The 19,320-nt window shown below is 39.5% G+C and overlaps 1 protein-coding gene across 1 annotated transcript in view; it reads right to left on the reverse strand.

Moving 5' to 3' along the window:
• PEX6 (peroxisomal biogenesis factor 6) overlaps positions 1–19,320 on the reverse strand; it is a 737,640-nt gene that overhangs the window by 427,090 nt on the left and 291,230 nt on the right. Inside the window, exon 7 of the mRNA XM_044060276.1 lies at positions 6,564–6,772. Coding sequence (XP_043916211.1) covers positions 6,564–6,772 — 209 coding nt within the window. The remainder of the gene's footprint in view (positions 1–6,563; positions 6,773–19,320) is intronic.

A 19,320-nucleotide genomic window follows, 5' to 3' on the forward strand; every position in this document is an offset into this window, starting at 1 on the left:
ATTTGCATAAGGGACAAAACTTGTTTTTGTGCCTCTGCCCATTGATTGTGTGGCAGGTTTGGCATACCTTTTGCCTTTGGCAGGGTGTGAAAGTGGAACCTGTAGCCCTGGGATACTATATTCAATACCCATTTGTCCTGGGTGATCATGTGCTAATTTTAAGAGAAAAGTGCTAGTTTTCCCCCCTAAGGGGGCTGCAAGAAGATAAGTGCTTGGTGCTGGCAGAGGCAAGTCACTGGGACTGTTTCCTGTATGGCTGTGCTTTGTCTTCTCCACTTTTGGAGGTAGAAGCGCCCCACTGTTTAGGCCTGTATGAGCCCTGGGGCTGGGATCTGCCTCTGGGACGTCTGTATCTGCCTCTTTGTGGCCTGTCCGACACTGGAAAGGACCAATTCTTTGTAGGCCAGTTCCTGCTAAATTTTGGTGGCTGAACCTGTAAGAAATCCTTTACTGTTTGCATAGATTTCGCTTTGTCCTCCATTTTCTTCAAAACCTCCTCTGCTTTAACACCAAATAAAGTATCATGCTGTAATGGAGCATCTAATAATTTTGCTTTAACATGATCAGGTAGATTTTGTTCCTTGAACCAAGCATGCCTCCTAATGACAGAACCCGTAACTGCGGCCCTGCAGGAGGCCTCCAGAGAATCAAAACCACATCACAATGTAAGCTTTCCCACTTGTTCAATTGCATGCAATAAAGCCTGTATTTCCTTATTTTCTGTACAATCAGAATTAGTCAACATTTTCTGTTTTAACAGTGACATTAAATATTGCTGATATTTAAGCATATGAAATTGACAATTTAAAGCCCTCACAGCCAAAGTAGAAGAAGTGTAAACCTTTTACCCCCATCTGTCTAATGCCCTTGAATCCCTGTCAGAAGGGACAGGCTTTTTTGCAGTAGTGGCCTTAACCCCCTTGGGACCCTGAGAAATAGTTTCTGGGTCAGCAGCAGGGTTTTTATAAAGAAATTTATGTGAATCAGGAACCCTGTAGTATCTATCTGGTTTATCAGGAGCTGGAGGTAAGGAGTCTGGAGAAAGGCCGGACTCTGAAAATACATCATCTACAATGTCTAGCACAGGGGGAATAGCAAGAGGCCTGTGCTGAGGAAGTAAAAGAAAATCTCTAAGCTTTTTCTTTGATTCTGAGTAATCTTGGCTCTCCCAGTGGAAGTGCTCCCTCATGGTATGCAGGGTTTCCCCAAAAGAATAATCCTCAGGAGGAGAGGCAGAAGGAATGGATTCTTCAGCATCAGAATCCTCATAGGGAGAAACAGAGTATTCATGTGCCGAAGAGGAGTCAGAGGAAATGGAAACCCGATCTCAAGAATCAGAGTCTGTCTCTTGCCTAGGCCTCTTGTCAGGAGGGGGATGGGAATCCCTGATCAAGGTAATAAGGTCTTCGGCCATTTTGAGCATCTGTTTCTTAGGCATGGAAGTCTGTCCTGGAGAATGCTGTACTTGTTTCTTTGTCTTTAAAGCTGCTGTAGTCTTTGCTTTTGAAGCTGAAGTAGGCTTTACATATAGCTGTGTAGGTCTGAAAACACCCTCAGAAGCCGATGCCTGCTCAGCGGCTCCGGACCCATCTGAGAGAATGATTTCCAGTGTCCAATACCTTGAGTATCCAGAGACCTAGCTGGCTCCACGTGGGAGTCGTCAGCGGCCTGTGGCTCTGAGGTAGCAGGTGTCAAGGGGCTGCGAAAGCGCCTCACTGACAACCGGCGAACCGTCGACTGCCTTTGTGGAAGCCTCGTCGGTTTTGGATCTCGGATGCCTGTTCTTCTCTTTTTCCTTGCGTTTTTTTAGAAACTCCGGCATTATGTAATTGAATTTTCGGCCAAAGTAATGATAAGCAAAATCAAACCGACGCTTAATAGTGCGTTTGTTGAATCTATCACAAAACCAACAGCTAGCAACGTTATGATCAGGGCCTAGGCAAGGAATACAGTAAGAATGATAATCCTTATGAGGTATTTGCTTCCCACAAGAAATACAATTGTTAACTTTTTCTGACATCGGTCTGGAGCAAGAAAAAAGTTTCCCCAACGGGGTACTTAGCTTTAATGAAGACTTCGGATCCGAAATTAGTCTGTGAAAATCTCAGGAGTCGGCTGACCGACACTTGCGAACTGCTTTGCAAGAAAGACAGAAGAAAATGGTGTCGGCTGCATCTTTTATACCCCTGGTGCACTGACGTCAGGGGAGAGGCGACAGCAACCGACGCCGGACCTAGACTTTGGAATTCTGGCCGACTGCGGGTAGCCTGCCAGCAGGATAACCCAAAAGAAGAACATCCATAGCACCTAGAGGAAACTCAAGCAAACACAGGGAGGCAATGACATCCACCTCATTATTACTACATAACTTTGAAACCTCTGGAAAAAAATGTTCTTGTTTCCTCTCCTCACAATGTACCAATAGTTCCTCAGGAAATTGAGGCCTAGATGTATAAGATTGTTACCATTTTCATTCAGGATAAAATTTGATATGTACAAATAAATGATCAGTACCTATCCGAGATGCATAACATGCCTTCAGTCAAGTATATGAAACTTACTGAACTGTGTAATAATACATCACATCCTAGACTACACTTAAACTATGTTATGCTGCTTATGTAATCTTACTTTCCATGTCTATGAGCGTACTCCCCAAGATGAAAATGTACGCATTTTGCATTCAACGTCTAATTAATAGCTGTATACTGAAATGGTATGTCAAATGCCCTTTATATTGCATTGTGGAGTTTTTCTACCAAAACCTCTGATGAAAAGGGGTTTTGCCAGTCTGACTGTCCCAGTCATCAAAATGCAAATATACATATGCATGCAAACAATATGTAAATCAATAAACATCTCAATACAGATCTACTTTACTGAACTGTATATAGCAGGTCTTACCTAGCTAAATACTAAATAAACACACATCCAGCACTGGGCTTTGCCTTATATCTAAGTTTAAGGGATTTGCAGGTTTTAAGGCAAGTGATGATTAACTTGGTGTTTGGCCTCAAGGATACTAACAGTCTATCATGTATTCTCATCTACTTTACAGTGTGCAAAAATGTAGATTACTAAAGGCCAGAGGTTCTTAAACATTTGGAAAGGGCAAACAATTATTTTGTCTTTGCATCACTGTTTGGCTGGGAATTTCACTGGATTTATAGCTTTTCTGGCCATTTCTGATTTGCTTTTGTAGCACACACATCACAAGGAAAGCATTGGATGTCCAGTCGTTGATACGAGTGTCCATGTTGGTCACAAAGGTGTAGGGTTAGGATCATTAATAGAAAAAAAAAAAAAAAACAATGTCACACCCAAGCTTTGATCAGAGACTGATCAATGACCGTGCCTGCTGATCAGTAAGCAGCAGGAAGACAGAAATATGCATAGGGAGTAGTCCATAATATGCAGATATAGAATGCATACAGTCTCTCTCGCTCTGTATAGCTTATATATATATATCTATATATATCTATCTATATCTATCTACATCTACATCTACATCTACATATATATATATATATCTATATATATATGAAATGTGTTGGGAAAATTGTGCGTTGTATATGTACAAAAGGACATGCACTCTTTTCAGTGATCTAATCAATGAGTGCATATTCAAATAGTCTAAATATTCATTAAGTTGGTTTAGTCAATGGACTGAAGTTGACAAGCTGGCAGTCAATGAGCCAACACTCAAATAAATTTAAACAAAATCCTGAAGAAAAATTTATTTCTACTTCCTTTTCTTTGCTTCAGCTTTAAGCACAATCTCAACTCTAAAAAATATTCATTGGATTTCTCTCTCTCTCTTGCAGATGCTTCAGTATCCAGGACAGTAACTCTGAATTCCCCTTCAACTTCACAGAATCTTATTTTTTTTTTTAACTTATCCCCTAGTTTTGTGTCTGATGGCTCCTCTACCTTCACCCAAATGATCACCCGTTCCAAGGGTTCAAGAGCCAGGAATTCCCAGGCTAGGTGAGAACTCTTTATTCCATTTGTTACCACGCAGGAATGATGACTGACCATCCATTACCCTGGAGAGAGGCAGGTGGTAGAGAGAGACAGCTTACTACTCCTGGGGGAAGGCATATCCCCTCCTCCCTCAACAGCTCCTCCAAGCTCCATGATCCCTGTCTCCCGAGGGGAAGCATGCCAACACATGGTGAATTCCCCTTGGCTTCATTGTGGGGATACACCAATAACAGTACTAACTGAGCAGGCTTTGACTCCACTATGTGAACAAATAGTGCTCCTAACAGCTGTCATCCTTTTGGCAAACCAGAACTGCCTCCCTGGGTGAGAAGCAGTGGCAGAGAGCTCCTACAGGCACCCAAGCCACTAATCAACCAGACTTTCTGTGACATACAGCTTTATTTCTCTACAGCACAGAACTCAGATCCTCCTGTTTTTATCAACTCCTTCATTTAGTTCAATTTCCTAAATGTTAATGCTATTCGCAGTGTCAATAAACAGGTACTCAGCGACTCTGAACTCCCAGTCCCCATCTTTAACCATAGTCAGTGAACTCAGCACTAGCCTAGGTAATTTCTACAGAACACAACATTAACCTCAACAAAATGAAGACTATCTTATCTGGAACAAATGTAAAGCACAAAATGGAGTCCACAGAATTTGCACAGCAGTAGCTGGCTGATCAGAACCACCATCTTCTTTCATTCAGAATGCTAACTTGCACAAATAAACAAACTATAGCATGGACCCCAGCTGAATCAGCTTACACTTTTCCCCATCTCCTGAACACATTACACTTAAAAAATATATCTTCCTAGTTTAAAACAATCTATAACTTACCTAACCTCCCCCTACCAAAGGTCAGATTTTTGCTTGTGAAAAGGAAAAGCAGTTCTCTGTCAAACTGAAAACATACCCCAGTAGTAGCCAAGTAATTTGTCTTCAACAGCAACCATGTTCAGATATTGCTAAAGAAACTATGTCACTTTGAACAGTGACTCCCAAACAAAGAATCTCATTTTAGGCCGTATCATGGTGAGGTTACTGATAAAGTGGTTAGTTCCCAACTTTCAAAAAAAAAAAACCTTCTCTAAGTTTTTTTATATGGCACTAGCCATTAACAACCCTAACTAATATCTGCCATCTTCCTTCTCCTCTGGTGAGCTATTAAGTGCAAGGAAACACACTCCAGTAAATAACTACATCAGCATAATTTACAACCAGTAATGGTAGGATGCTTCAATTGCAGAAATAAAACCATACTTCAAAAGGAAAAAAAAATAAAGGCCTTGAGTGGCCTTCTCATGACGTAGGGAACAATTATACCCTTCCTCTTCTTTAGTGGTTCATTATCCTACTAGATGCTGCTAGGACTGTATAACACTGATAATTAATACAACCATGCAGAATAAGCCAACAGACAAAACCTTTGTTAAAATGAATGCAAATAAACTTCTTTTCATGAAAGAAGGCTTATCTATTTTAAAATGTTATAAGGGGTCTCAGTACTGAAAATCATTTAAAATATTTTGAACTAGTTATTTAACTGATTTTGTAAAGCTATTTTTTTCTTTACATTTGCATACTAAATTATATTTGCTTATGCTTCACTCTCCTTTGAAGACTTGCATCAAGTTTTCATCTATTTAATTTTTTTTTATTTTACCAGGCACAAAGAAGACAGTTGCTATAATTAATTTTGTATGCTCTATTAGTCTTTACCTACTGCATATCACTGTGCCACTCTCAGTAATACCATTTCCTCACCAATACAACTGTACAGCATATATTTTTATCCTGCTTACTTAACTATGAGCCTCTACAACTTTACAGCCCCTCTTCTGCTACATTCTCCACTAATGTCATCACACTCATACTCTTAATTCCTCTAACCCCTCTCCTTACCGTCTATCTTTCCTTCTAACGAAACTAACAGAGGCAAAACCTTTTCCATAACGGGCCCTATGCTGTGGAACACCCTGCCTTGCAGTTACAAAATTTGACAACAGCCCCTCGAGTCAACCAGGACCTCTAAGTCATTAAAAAAAATATACTTCATGGAATGGTTTTGTGGTTACTAATAAAATGAAGATCAATGACATGTACTTATTCAGTACACAAGAATTTTTAAATGAATGTACTTCAATGTAATGGTGATATCTGCTACTGCATGCAGTTTATATTTTTTCTTTGTTTCTTGAGTTAAGAATACAAATGATGCAGCCAGTTCTGATCACTTACATGGTTTCCAAATGACAAAAAAATAAATAAATGAATTAATTTAAACAATGGTACATAAATTGTGTCTGAATCACTTTTGGGCAAATGGGAACAGTATGTGCAAATTTCTTCCAAAGAGAATTAGAGACAAAACGTAAAACTGCTGACTAGAACAGAAAAAGATGTTTAAGAAGCCCAAAATTGCACACAGTGCCTGTCAGAGCTGGAAAAAACATGCAGATACATTTCCACAGCTCCAGTCTGCAATACAGTTACATTATCTCTGTTACTTAAGGGGCAATTAAGACATTTACCACCAGTAATTCATTTCCACCGAGAAGCATGGCATAACCTCTTACCTGGAATTTTTAGGCATTTTCGTTATGAGGTGACGAAAAGCAGAAACTGCCCTTGGATCTTCTGAAGCTCCATCTCGGTCCCGTCCTAGAAGCTGTATGTTGCTCATCAGCAAAACACAAGGTTTAACAAGCTCTGCCTCTAAAAATGTTCCTTGGAGCTTTACCTCAGTAATGGCACTGGTATCTCCACATAAACTGACACAGTCAACCTGTATTTAGATGACAAGCAACACAATAAGTGATGCATGGTTAGAAAAGGTGACAAAGATAACTCATGGTATATTCCTATCATAAAATGCACTCAAAGCTTATACTGGTTTCTTGTGTAAGTATAAGACAATGAGGAAACATAGTATAAGCAGCACCACAAACCAGAGTGCTAAAACTTTGGCGGTGTCATTCTCATTAGTCATCTCCTACGCAAAATGCACAGTTCAGTGTTACCAGAACACAGTACACAGGGTATCTGTTTTTAATGAAATTAATTAATTAATTTTTTGGGATGCTTTTTTCTCCTTTTGATTTTCTCTTGTGTTTCAGTACTGCCATTTTATTCAAAGATTATTTTCTTAAATGTACTAACAGTTCTAGGTTAAGGTATTAAGAATACATTGCTTTTTTTCTTCATGCCTACAGGAGATTAACTGCTTGTGTAAAACGGTAGGAGCAGCAAACAAGTCTTTGCAATTAAGGTAACAAGGAAAGCCATTTCAAAATTTTCTTCATTCAACTGCCATAACAGACTACTGTGTGAAGGCTTTGTCCACCCTGCCTACCCTGTTTCTGTTATATTCTTAAGCCAGGTAGATATTGAGATGTCTGCCCATTAGCTTACTTTAATTTTAACTCATGCTCCTGACTCATCTGCTCCTATACTAATGACCATCACATGTGAAAGATCCCCATGTTAACCTTCAGTTAATATCTTCACACCCAATATCAGCACATTCTGCACATTCTAATACCCACAAGATTTAACACTTTTTTCATCTTAATTTTAAAATCCCCATTTAGTACTAGTACTCCATTTTGTTTTACAAACTAGCTGTAAACAGATAATATAGAATGGTTATCTCACATTCTGTCATGTCCCACTAAAATTAACCAACTCAAGGAAAGAGGCTAAAAAAACAATATGTTTATGTGAGGGCATGCAGCCCCACACACAAACACACACATATAACTGCAAGATGATTTGCCCCTGTACCCTCTTATTAAATAGACTAAAATCCTAAATTAGATAACCCGAGGGTAGGTTTAATATCAATAACAACAATCAAGTCTGCTTTAGCTGGCTTATTTTACCTGGACTCAACTAAACAGAAAATGATATAAGCAACTAAATACCAAAAGGGCAAAGACTAGTTGTTTAAACGTCAAACTTATTGCAAAATTTATCAGCTTGTTGACAAAAGTTAAGTATTTACTGATAGTATACACTTACCTTTTTTTTTTAAATTTTTCAGCAAATATTTATTTATTTAGTTTTGTTAAGCAGGGTACAGCACTGACCCTCAAGGGCCATTTTTAGGCCAGGTCAGAATATAAACCAGAGGTAAAAATCAAATACTTTTTCTAGTACGCAACAGAAAATAAGACTACACACAATGATCAAATGAATGCAGAATTAATATATGATGAAATACATGACATACTTTGGAAAAAGACTGTGATAAATATGATCAGGATTATGTTCTATAATACTTGGTTCTTTTTCTACCCATATCAGAAGATCATCAGCAATTAAGAGACTGGCCCATTTGTGTCTAGAGGACAACAGTTGATCACAGGAGGCCATCAATGAGACAGCCGTCAAAAGTCATGCATGTCATAACCCCATTACTCTTGTAGTAGCTCTGATAAGCAAAGTACCTTTAAGGCCAAGACCAACCTATACATACTTCCACAAAGGTTTAGCCCCATGCAACATCATACACTGCTTGAGCCACAGCTGCTTCTCTACAACAGTCTCTGATAGGTGTCAGTACTGCTGTGGACTGTTCTGCCTCACTTCTGGAAGGATGGGAAAGCATGAACTGGCCACTCAATCACACAAGCTCCCAAGATGGCTCCTTCAATACCTGAGCTGCAGGCCAGGTCTGTGTCATCTGGGTAGTAGAACCAAATTAATCCTTCTGCATTATGGGCCCAGCACAGTTCTATGATAGTATTATTAACTTTTGCATTCACAAATACATGCCGGTAAGATATAAAACAGGTCTATGACATTTAACTGAATGTTCATTTGACTGAAACACAAATGGTTGAACCAATTTTATTGAAAACTCATTTAAATGAAAATTCATTTGACAGAAAAGTGTAGAAGTCTATATAAAGTATCTGATGGTGTCATTTCTTATCACAGGAGTTGTGATGCCCGTGCACTGGCCCAGTAATCAAGGAGCCTCAATCCTCACCATTAACAACAGTGATGGCGATGCACATTGGGAGGATAACAAGTACACCCACAGTAAAGTACAATTTCCCTTAAGAGCAGAGAGAGATCACGGTCAGTCTGGAGCTGGGTTCTCCCTTTCTCTCCAGATCCTCAATAAGACTCCCGGCTGGCACAGCTATAGGGTCCATATCTCAGCCTAGTGGTCAAGCTAAAACCTCCATCACCCTTTCTGTCCAACCAGTGCTTCATGTCCCTGTCCAAGTAGCTCGCTCTCACTCACTCACACACACACAAACTTTTTAAGATTTGATTTACATACAAACCCACAGACACTCCTGGGGAAGGCTGGCACAGGTACTCCAGCTGTGCCCTCTTTTGGCCCAGACTATAAGGTAGTAATTACTGCCACCAATCACTAATATCAGCTACTAATAAGACCCTTACCAAAGGGTGTCCAATTTTACTAAGCAATACTATTATCCAAATAGTAAGTGTGACCAGAACTTTTAAGGCTATTGGAGTGGCTTGGTACAGCATCACTAAATACATGCAAGTACTCTAGAGCTTAACTTATCTCTACACAAAACAGCCACAGTTGATAGGGTTTAACAATATTTAATAATAAAACCACAAGACAAATCTTCTCAATTCAACACAGTGTTAGTCAAGAGTTCAGAGATCACAGGAAAATGCTTAAAATAATACTGTAGAACAGTCTGACAAATATAGAAAACAGCTAATCCAATCTTACTATTTTCTATCTATTTCTAAGAGAACGACTCCAGACATCACGGCTCTGAGTTTGAGATCAGTCATACAATGCTTGACTTATCAGCTTTCTTCCAGCAGAGTGCACTGTGGTTACATTTTTGAAGCTCAGTACAACATATAGTTTAATCAAAACATATAGTTAGTTCTTTTTTGCATTTGTAAAACCAGCCTGTGGATTATATTAGTATTTACAAATCACATAAAATTATTTACAAGATTCTATCTGGCTGGGCTGGCAGCCTTTCAGTTTTTCACATTTCTCCCCTGCCTGAGAACTCAAGCTAGTTTTTCAAGTGAAACTTGAGAAACGTTGCTTAAGAGGGTTAGGTCAATCTGAGTAAACCTTAACCCATTCCCTGTCTTGAGAGCTCATCTGCATTGGCATTGCTAATCCCACTGTGGTGCTGCACTGATGCATCATATACTTGCAACCCTAGGCTCCATCTTAGCAACTTAGAATGTTGCTGGCTGGCTCTGTGTAGCCATGTTAGTGGATTGTGATCTGTAACTACAGTGAATTTCCTCCATACAGATGAGGCTGAAGTTTCTGCAGTACCCACACTATGGCTAGACGTTCCATTTCTGCAGCTGCATAGCATTCCTCCCTGGATTGGAGCCTATGACTGAGATAAACCACTGGGTACTCTTCTCCCTTTGAAGAAATCTGGCTAAGTACAGCCCCCACCCCACGGTTCGAAGCATCCACCTGCACAACAAATTCTTTGCTGTAATCTGGACTGGCTAACACAGGGGTCCTCCCAAAAGCTTCTGGAATGCCTGCTCACATGCTGTGGTCCACACTACCTTATCTAGCCCATTTTTCCTTGTGAGGTCTGTGAGGGGAGCAGCTATGGTACTATAACTGGGGGCAAACTTTCTGTAATACACTGCTGTCCCTAAGAATGTCCTCATCTGCTTTTTGGCAACAGGTTCAGGCCATGCCTGAATGGCTTCCACATTGGCAGGTTCTGGCCTAACTTACCTCTCCCCACTCTATGTCCCAGGTAGGAGACCTCTGCCATACCCACCTGGCATTTGCTGGGCTTAATGGTCAACCCTGCCCTCTATAGTCTGCCCAGCACCTCCTGACATGTTGAAGGTGCTCTTGCTAGGAAAGGCTGTAGATGGCAATATAATCTAGGTAAGCAAGGGCAAACCCTCCTTCTAGGATATGATCTACCAGCCTCTGGAAAGTCACTGGGGCATTTTTCATCCAAAAGGGCATTTTTCTGAACGCATACAAGCCAAAAGGAGTCACAAAGGCTGATCTCTCTCTAGTACTGGGAGTCAAGGGCACTTGCCAGTAACCCTTGGTAAGATCAATGGTAGTAAGATACTTAACCCCACCCAGATGCTCTAGGGCCTCATCTGTCCTAGGCATGGGGTAAGCATCTGACTCTCTGTGGTTATTTAATTTCCTGTAGTCCACACAGAACCTGGTGCTGCCATCCTTCTTTGGCACCAGCACCACTGAGAAGGCCCAGGGACTGTTAGACTCTTGAATTACCCCTAATTCCAACATTTCCTGTATCTCCTTCCTCAGAGTTTGTTTGCCTCCCTCAGGCACCCTTTAAGGGGCCTGCTTAATAGGCCTTTGGGGTCCTGTATCCACCTGGTGCTGCACCAGGTGAGTGCACCCTGGTTTCCCAGTCAGCGTGTCTGCACACTGCCCGGATTTCTCACACCTGGGTAGGAGATACCTGCTGGGACATTGCTACCTCTTCCACTGAGGTGTCAGTCCAAGCCTCACTGAGGAAATCAGTCATCAGATCTCCCTCATACTCCTCCTACAATCCACTGCAAATACTCAGCACAAGGGCATCTCTATCATGGTAAGGTTTCATCATGTTAACATGGTACAATTTCTGCTCCTGCCTCTTGCCTAGCCATTCCACCATGTAGTTAACATCACTTACTTTTCTTACCACCTTGTAGGATCCCTCCCAAGCTGATTGCAGCTTGTTTTGTCTGACAGGAATGAGAACCATTACCTGCTGCCCTACAGCATACTCTATAGCTCAAGCATTCCTGTCATACCATACCCATACCCTTTTCTGTTGTTGGGCTTCTGCCAGGTTCTCCTGGGCCAAGTCCTTGAGTTCCCCGAGCCTTGTCCTGAAGTTTAGGACATAATACGTCTCTTGGTATATTTTATGCCCATATGACCTGCAAAGGGAATATCATGCGTTATGGCTAGAAGAGACAGACAGTAGGCTGTAGGGCATTACCAACTGCTGTATTCTCTCACCTTCTAGCCCTCCCTCAGGAGTCCACTCTCTATACAGTAACCCTTTGTCCCAGTATACAGACTCCCCCTACCCTTGAGAATCAGGTGCCTCACTAGCTACCTGCCTCAGGCCTTGCAATGTAGGTCTGAGAGCTGAGCCTGTCTCAAGTCTCTCGATGTAACCCTTCCCAGCTCCCCTTCCACAGGAAGTCTGGTATCCTTTGACAGCGGTGCCTCACTGTCAGCCTGGGTACTACTACTCACCTCTAACCTTGCAGTCACTCTGCCCAAGGGAACATCAGTACCCACAAGCAGCTGTGGCTCACCTTCAGTCTCACTGCTACAGGCTAACTCCCTCCCTGAGCTAACCACCTCACCAGTCCTGTCTGCAAGTGTGCGATCTGTCTGGGTCTCCTCCAGGTTACCAGAACCACATCGTTGTCTCGCAGCCTAACTGCATGTAACTGCATGAGCACATGGTACTGCATTATCAAAATCATTCCCTATCAGGACATCTGCAGGGATATCCTCAAACACACCTACTTGGTGGCTTCCTTTTCCACCCTCCCAGTCAAGGTGAACTCTAGCCAAAGGTATTTGGAATGGGGTCCCTCCTAAAGCCCTGACTGGAGTAGACTGCCCAGGCAAGTAGCTCTCCTCTGTAACCACTGCAGGCTTCAAAATGGATATGTGAGAGGCTGTCTCTCTCTTAGCTATGGCCTATTTGCCATTCACTATGATAGGATATAACCTCTGGTGCTAGTTTGGTACCCTTGTTGTCTCAAGACAACCTACTATTGCAATTTTGTCTTTCCCACGTACTGTCTTTCCAACCTTTTCTTCCCCACCTTGCCTCCATGGACATCTATATGCCACATGGCCCCACTGGTTGCATTCAAAACATTTAACACAAGGTCCTGGACATGTGCCTGGACTAGAGGCTTCCCCTGCTACTGTCAGAGTCTGTTGGGGCAGTCTGAGCTGCTCACCATGAGTTCCCTTAGACCCACGAGCACCACTGGGTGTCCCTTTCCTGTGCAGGGATGCCCTTCTTGCTAGGTATACATCTCCCTTCTTCCCCAACTCATCTGAAGTAGCACATTGTCTATCAGCTATCCAGATCCTCATGTCCTCAGGCAAAGTGCTAAGGGTTTGTTCCGTCACCAAAAGGTCTGTCAGCCCTTCAAAATGGTGACCTGACATCCACTCACCCACCTATGAAAATAAGTGCTCAGTTCAGCAACATATTCACACACACTTTCATCTGCCTTGCGTCTATGCTCACAAAACTTTTTCCTATAAGCTTCAGGTGTTAGCTTAAAAAATTCTAGCAAAAAATTCTTAACAGCAGTATAATCAAAAAATTCATGCTCAGATATCTTGGACAACACAACTACATCTCTATCATGGAGTAAGGGGGTCAGGAACCGTACCCAAAGCCTTTGGTCAACATCATACTGTTTACACACTATTGCAAACATTTGAATGAAACTATCAAAATTATCCCCCTCTGTAAACTGTGGAAGAACTTTACTGACATTTTTGTGCTTCTGGGGTCCAGTTACTCCCTTCCCCATTACCTCCATGACTCTGGCAAAGAGTCAGCATCTCCTTTTCGTGTTGCCTCTGCCTCTCCTTCTCCACAGCTTCCATTTCCAAACACCTAGCCTACAACTCAAGTCTGGATTTTTAAGTCCTCTGCAGAAAGGTTGAGCTGTCCATTCTCTGAGTGTTGTACATCTTCACGGCCAGTCTGATTGTCCTCCCGATTGCTATTTTCTGCTGCAGCTGTGACCAAAGCTGCAATCAGGTCTGCTTTAGTCAGGTTTCCACGTACCAGTCCTTTAGCCTGGCACATCTCATCCAACTGGCTCATTGTCAGCTTACTGTACTCCTCTGCTGACATGCTTGCCTGCTTTCCCTGACTAACAAAGCTAACAAAAGAAATAAAACAATCGTGATCTGAACTCTGAATATTCACTGCATGGCTGATTTAGAGTACAAAAACACCTTCAGTGATCACTGTACACAAGCTATAGGAATTCACTACCCACACCACTACAAGCCAATTGGTATGTGATGTGGCTAACTCACCACTATCAAAAATTAACACTTGATGCGGATATCCCACCACTGCCAAACAATTAATATGTGGTGTGGATATCCCACCACTGCCAACCAATTAATATGTGGCCCAGTTATCAAGGAGCCTCAATCCTCACCACTAACACCAGTGATGGGCATGCACATTGGGAGGAAAACAAGTACACACACAGTAAAGTACAATTTCCCTTAAAAGCACACAGAGATCACAGTCAGTCTGGGGCTGGTTGCTCCCTTTCTCTCCAGATCCACATTAAGACTCCCACTGGCACAGGTATAGGGTCCAGATCTCACCTCCAGCACCCTCTCTGTCCAACCAGTGCTTCGTGTCCCTACCCAAGTAGGTGACACACACTAAGATTTGATTTATATACAGACCCACAGACACTCCTGGGGAAGGCTGGGACAGGTTCTCCAGCTGTGTCCCCTTTCGGTCCAGACTATAAGGTAGTAATTACTGCCATCAACCACTAATATCAGCTTCTAATTAGGCCCTTACCAAAGGTGTCCAGTGTTACTGTACAATACTATTATCCACATCGAAGTGTGACCAGAACTTTTAGGGCTTGGAGTGGCTTAGTACAGTATTACTAAACACATGCAAGCTTAAATTATCTCTACATAAAACAGCCACAGTTGAAAGGTTTAAAATATTTAATAATAAATAATAAAACACAAGACAAATCACCTCAATTCAACACAGTACTGGTCAAGAGTCCAGAGATCACAGGAAAATGCTTAAAATAATACTGTAGAATAGTTTGACATAAATATAGAAAACAGCTAGCCCAATATTACTATTTTCTATCTATTTCTAAGAGAAATACTAAAGCCTAAGATCCTACTTGCATACAGAGCATGCAAATGGTGGTGATGTTACTTCTGAAGGCAAATATAAAATACTATAATTCTCTCTCACTGAGAAAGTATTAAATTGATAATACATCACTGCTGACTCATTTTAGATTACATCATTCTTGACACTTCTCTGGTTTAATTTCCCAGGCTAACAGAAACTCAGAATGTTTAACAGTTCATTGATCTTGCACCTGGCCAGGCAGCCACAGCAATAAAAGACATATGTAAAATCTAGCAACTGACTCTGTTCTCAAAACAATAGAAATAATTTGCTGGTCCAGACATCACAGCTTGAGATCAAACAGTCATACAATGCTGGACTTATCAGCTTTCTTCCAGCAGAGTGCACTGTGGTTACATTTTTGAAGCTCAGTAAAACATATAGTTTAATCATAACATATAGTTCTTTTTTACATTTGTAAAACCAGCCTGTGGATTATACTGATATTTACAAATCACACAGAATTATTTACAAGATTCTATCTAGCTGGGCTGGCAGCCTTTCAGTTTCCCGCAGGAGTTATTAGGTGAAGTGAGTTGACTATGGGTGGGATGCAATGGTATATCCAGAAAGTGTGTCGTCCTTTGGATGAGAAATGACACCATGGTCTGCTTGAGTATGTGGTAGCTCAGGTGAATGTAAAGGATCCATGTCAACCATCAAAAACAGTAGTGGTTCTTTACTTAAAATAGTACTTACAATGTTATTCACAAACTTACACATTTACATATTTACAATTCATACAGTGTGCAATTTTCCTTTTCTTTGTTGTTTGTGTCTTTCGGCTTTTCCCGGTTAGGGGTCGCCACAGCGGAACTCCGGTCCGCTAATGATTGGCAGTTGATTTTTATGTACCGGCTTTTGCCAGGCCTGATGCACAACCTTCAACGAAGGTATGCCCATTCACGCATGTCTCCCGCAGAAGACGCTCTAGCTGAGAATCGAACCGGACAGCATCTTACTGTGAGGCGACAACGCTACCGCAGCACCACCACCACCGTCAATTTTCCTTTTCTCTGTTACTGTAATACAATTATAAATATTTTACTTTCCATTATGTTAAGCTTCTTTCTTCATTATCCTTATTTGACTCCACTCCTTTTTCCACATCCACCAATCTAATTTTTCTTAAAATTACTACGTCTCCATTTACCATTAAACATGATTTCACTTATATTTTCATTTGAAATGGACCACACAACTTAAAATAATCTTTTATCTATTTTACTAACATATTCCTTAATTTTATGGCTACAATATCCATACATAATCATATCCACATTTATTTCATTTACCTACTTTATATTTTCAAAGAACTGTATGTCACATAATTTTTTTCCACACTTTAGCAAACCTTATATATTGCAAGACATGTTCCACAGTTTCTTCTTTACCACAATATATACAAATTATTTCACCGATTGTTTTTTATATGGCATATTTCAATTTACTGGTAATTTATTAACTACTAATCTCCATAATACATTTTAGCATTCTACTTGCTTATTACACCATGCTTTTGTACTTTTATAGCTTCTTTTTCATACGCAAGCTCAGCCCAAGTATCAGCATAATAATGTATCATGATATTTTTACACCACACCTTCCTCTCATTTTATGTTTCATCAAATACATCTTTTTATTAAACGACAGTGTGTTTTCAAAAAACATATCTCCTTGATTTCACCTATTACCCTATTTCATTGTTCATTTACATTTTTACCCCCAAATCGTATTCCTAACACAGTGATTTTTCATGGAAAAAGGCAATCCTCCTATTTTACTACATCACGCAGTCCTTTACTTTTCTCTTTATTTAAAGTCATGTCTTACAATGTCATCAGCAAAAGCAAACATAACTGGAACTTTTATCCCTTTATTAGTAAAACAAGTAACACCTTTCATATGGAAATGTACATTTCTAACCAATATAAACTAAAGGAAAAATACACTACTCATAGGACATCCCTGACATATGCCATTCTTTATTTCTTCACTTAACCATCCATTCAATAAAATTTTTACACTCTTTTTTATTAAAGCAGAACATGCATTAATTCTTAATATTTTTCACTGATCTTATACTCATCCATAACTGTTCACAAAAGTTCAAGATGTACTGTATCAAACGTTTTATTTAAATCTCCTATTAAAATGTTTGTTTCATTAGTCTTGTTGGTAATATCATCTACAATTTCTCTTACTATTAATTCCTGACATCCTTTTCCCTTTAAACTATAGACATCATCTTCCATAATACATTTTATTTTACTTTATATTTTTTTCTGAATTATTTTCATAAAAATCTTATCTGCACAGGTTTCCAATTTTCATTTGGATTTTTATCTTCCTTTTTTTCCTTAGAAATTTAAGTATATTATTGCATAAATCTTTATACTTAAAACCTTCATTTAACCACTAATTTGTAACTTTTAGGTGTTTTTCTTTTCTGCCAATTTGTAAAATTATTATAAAAATGGCATCCTATTTCATCTGGTCCTGAAACGGACTGTAAATTAACTTGCACAAGAACCTTGTCTAATTCATATAAAGAAATATTGTTTTCCAATTCTTTATTTTCTTGCTCTGTTAATTTTTTTTAACATACCCTTCTTTTTTGAACTTTCTATTTTGACACATTTTCTTTACATAATTTACAACAATATTCATAAATTGTTCCTGGGTTGACCTTCTCTTTCCTCTGTCATCTTTCATTTTTCTCATTATAATAGTATTCCCTTTAACTGTACTGCTCAAATAAGCTGATACCGCATCTCTTTTACCTTTGCTTAAATAACAATTAATTTTCTCTTGATTCTTTTCATACAGTCTCCATTCTGTCACACAGTACCCCTTATCATTCCTTTCCAAATTCTTTAAAGCATCTATACACATTGTTTTGTAATTTATTTTTTTACACTTTTCTTAAACTCGACTGCTATTCTAAAACATTTTTATATTTTTCTTTAAAATCTAGCCACCACTCATCCAGTTTTATAACATGCTATAGGGTGAAGCCACGGTGGTGCAGCTGTAGCATTGTTGCCTCACAGCAAGAGGTTCTCCAGTTCGATTCATGGCTGGATCGCTTTCTGTGTAGAGTCTGCATGTCCTCCCCACGGTCGAGTGATGTTCGAAAGACATGCGTAGAATGGGGGTGCCTTCGTTGAAGGTTGGGCGTCGAGCTGGCACCTCAGCACCCGTAAAAAATCTACTGCCAATCATTAGCGGACCGGAGTTCTGCTGTGGCGACCCATAACCGGTAAAAAGCCAAAAGAAGAAGGGTAAATGTAATCTTTCCATAACTGCATATTTATTTTCTTTCCATTTTCATCCCATAATTTCTCATTTATTCGTTTTATTCCTTTTCCCAGTCTAATATACTCCTTATTTTCTTGCATTTCTATACATACGGTTGAGTGATCTGAAAAGCCTCTTAACAAGTGTCTCTCCCTTAGCTGTATTTAAAAGTTGCAATATAATAAAATAATTTATTTTAGTCTAAGTCCACAAATTATTATTCCAAATATTTAAATTACCACATTTTAATTTCAAAATCTTTCTTAACATTATTTCCTCTCTTCTTCTTTACTTTCAAACCACAATTAATATCGCTCATTATGTTCATACTAATTAATACACAATACAGGATTTCATGAAATAAATGCTCCCCTTTTTTACTTGTAACATAGGCATTCAAAGCTATAATTCTAAACACCTGACTATGTCACAAGATCTACAATACTTAATCTTCCCATTACCAGTGTTATATTCAATATTTTCAATGACTTCCTTCAAAGTACAACTATATAAAAACATAGTTCTTTGACTAGGTTCCATGTTACATCTTTTCCTAAGAGTTTCTTTGTAAAAATTCTTTGTGTGTCAAAAATCTTACATCATCCAATATTATTATGTGAACATCACAACTACTATACCACTTAAAGATGCCTATTCTTCTACTTATATTTTTAATGCTATTTACATTTACTGAAAAAAACTCTAAAGTTGTCATCATGTCTATGTTGTACTTTACCAGAAATTTGGAGTATTTATCACATTTGTTTTATCCATTTCCTTTCTTTTTCTCTTTTACACTTATACTTGTAAAACTTTCTTGTTCTGTCTCTTATACTTTTGCCAGGTGAATTATTTTTAACTTTCACTATTTTACAATTTATATCTTCCTCATCACTTATGTTAGAAACTTCTTCTATATCTTCAGTTTCATTCTTTTCTTTATCCTTATCTTTACCCTGATCTTGCTTCCCTACTTCCTCTTTATCTTTTATTAGGAATGTTTCTTCTTTCTGTATATTATCCTCACTCTTTTCTTATTCATCATCCTTTTTCTCTGGATTACAATCCATCCATGAATGCCCAATTTTGTTACCTTTAT

This window comes from Protopterus annectens, chromosome 1.part0 (assembly GCF_019279795.1).
Source record: "Protopterus annectens isolate FY-2018-M chromosome 1.part0, PAN1.0, whole genome shotgun sequence".
Taxonomy (NCBI): Eukaryota; Metazoa; Chordata; order Ceratodontiformes; family Protopteridae; genus Protopterus; species Protopterus annectens.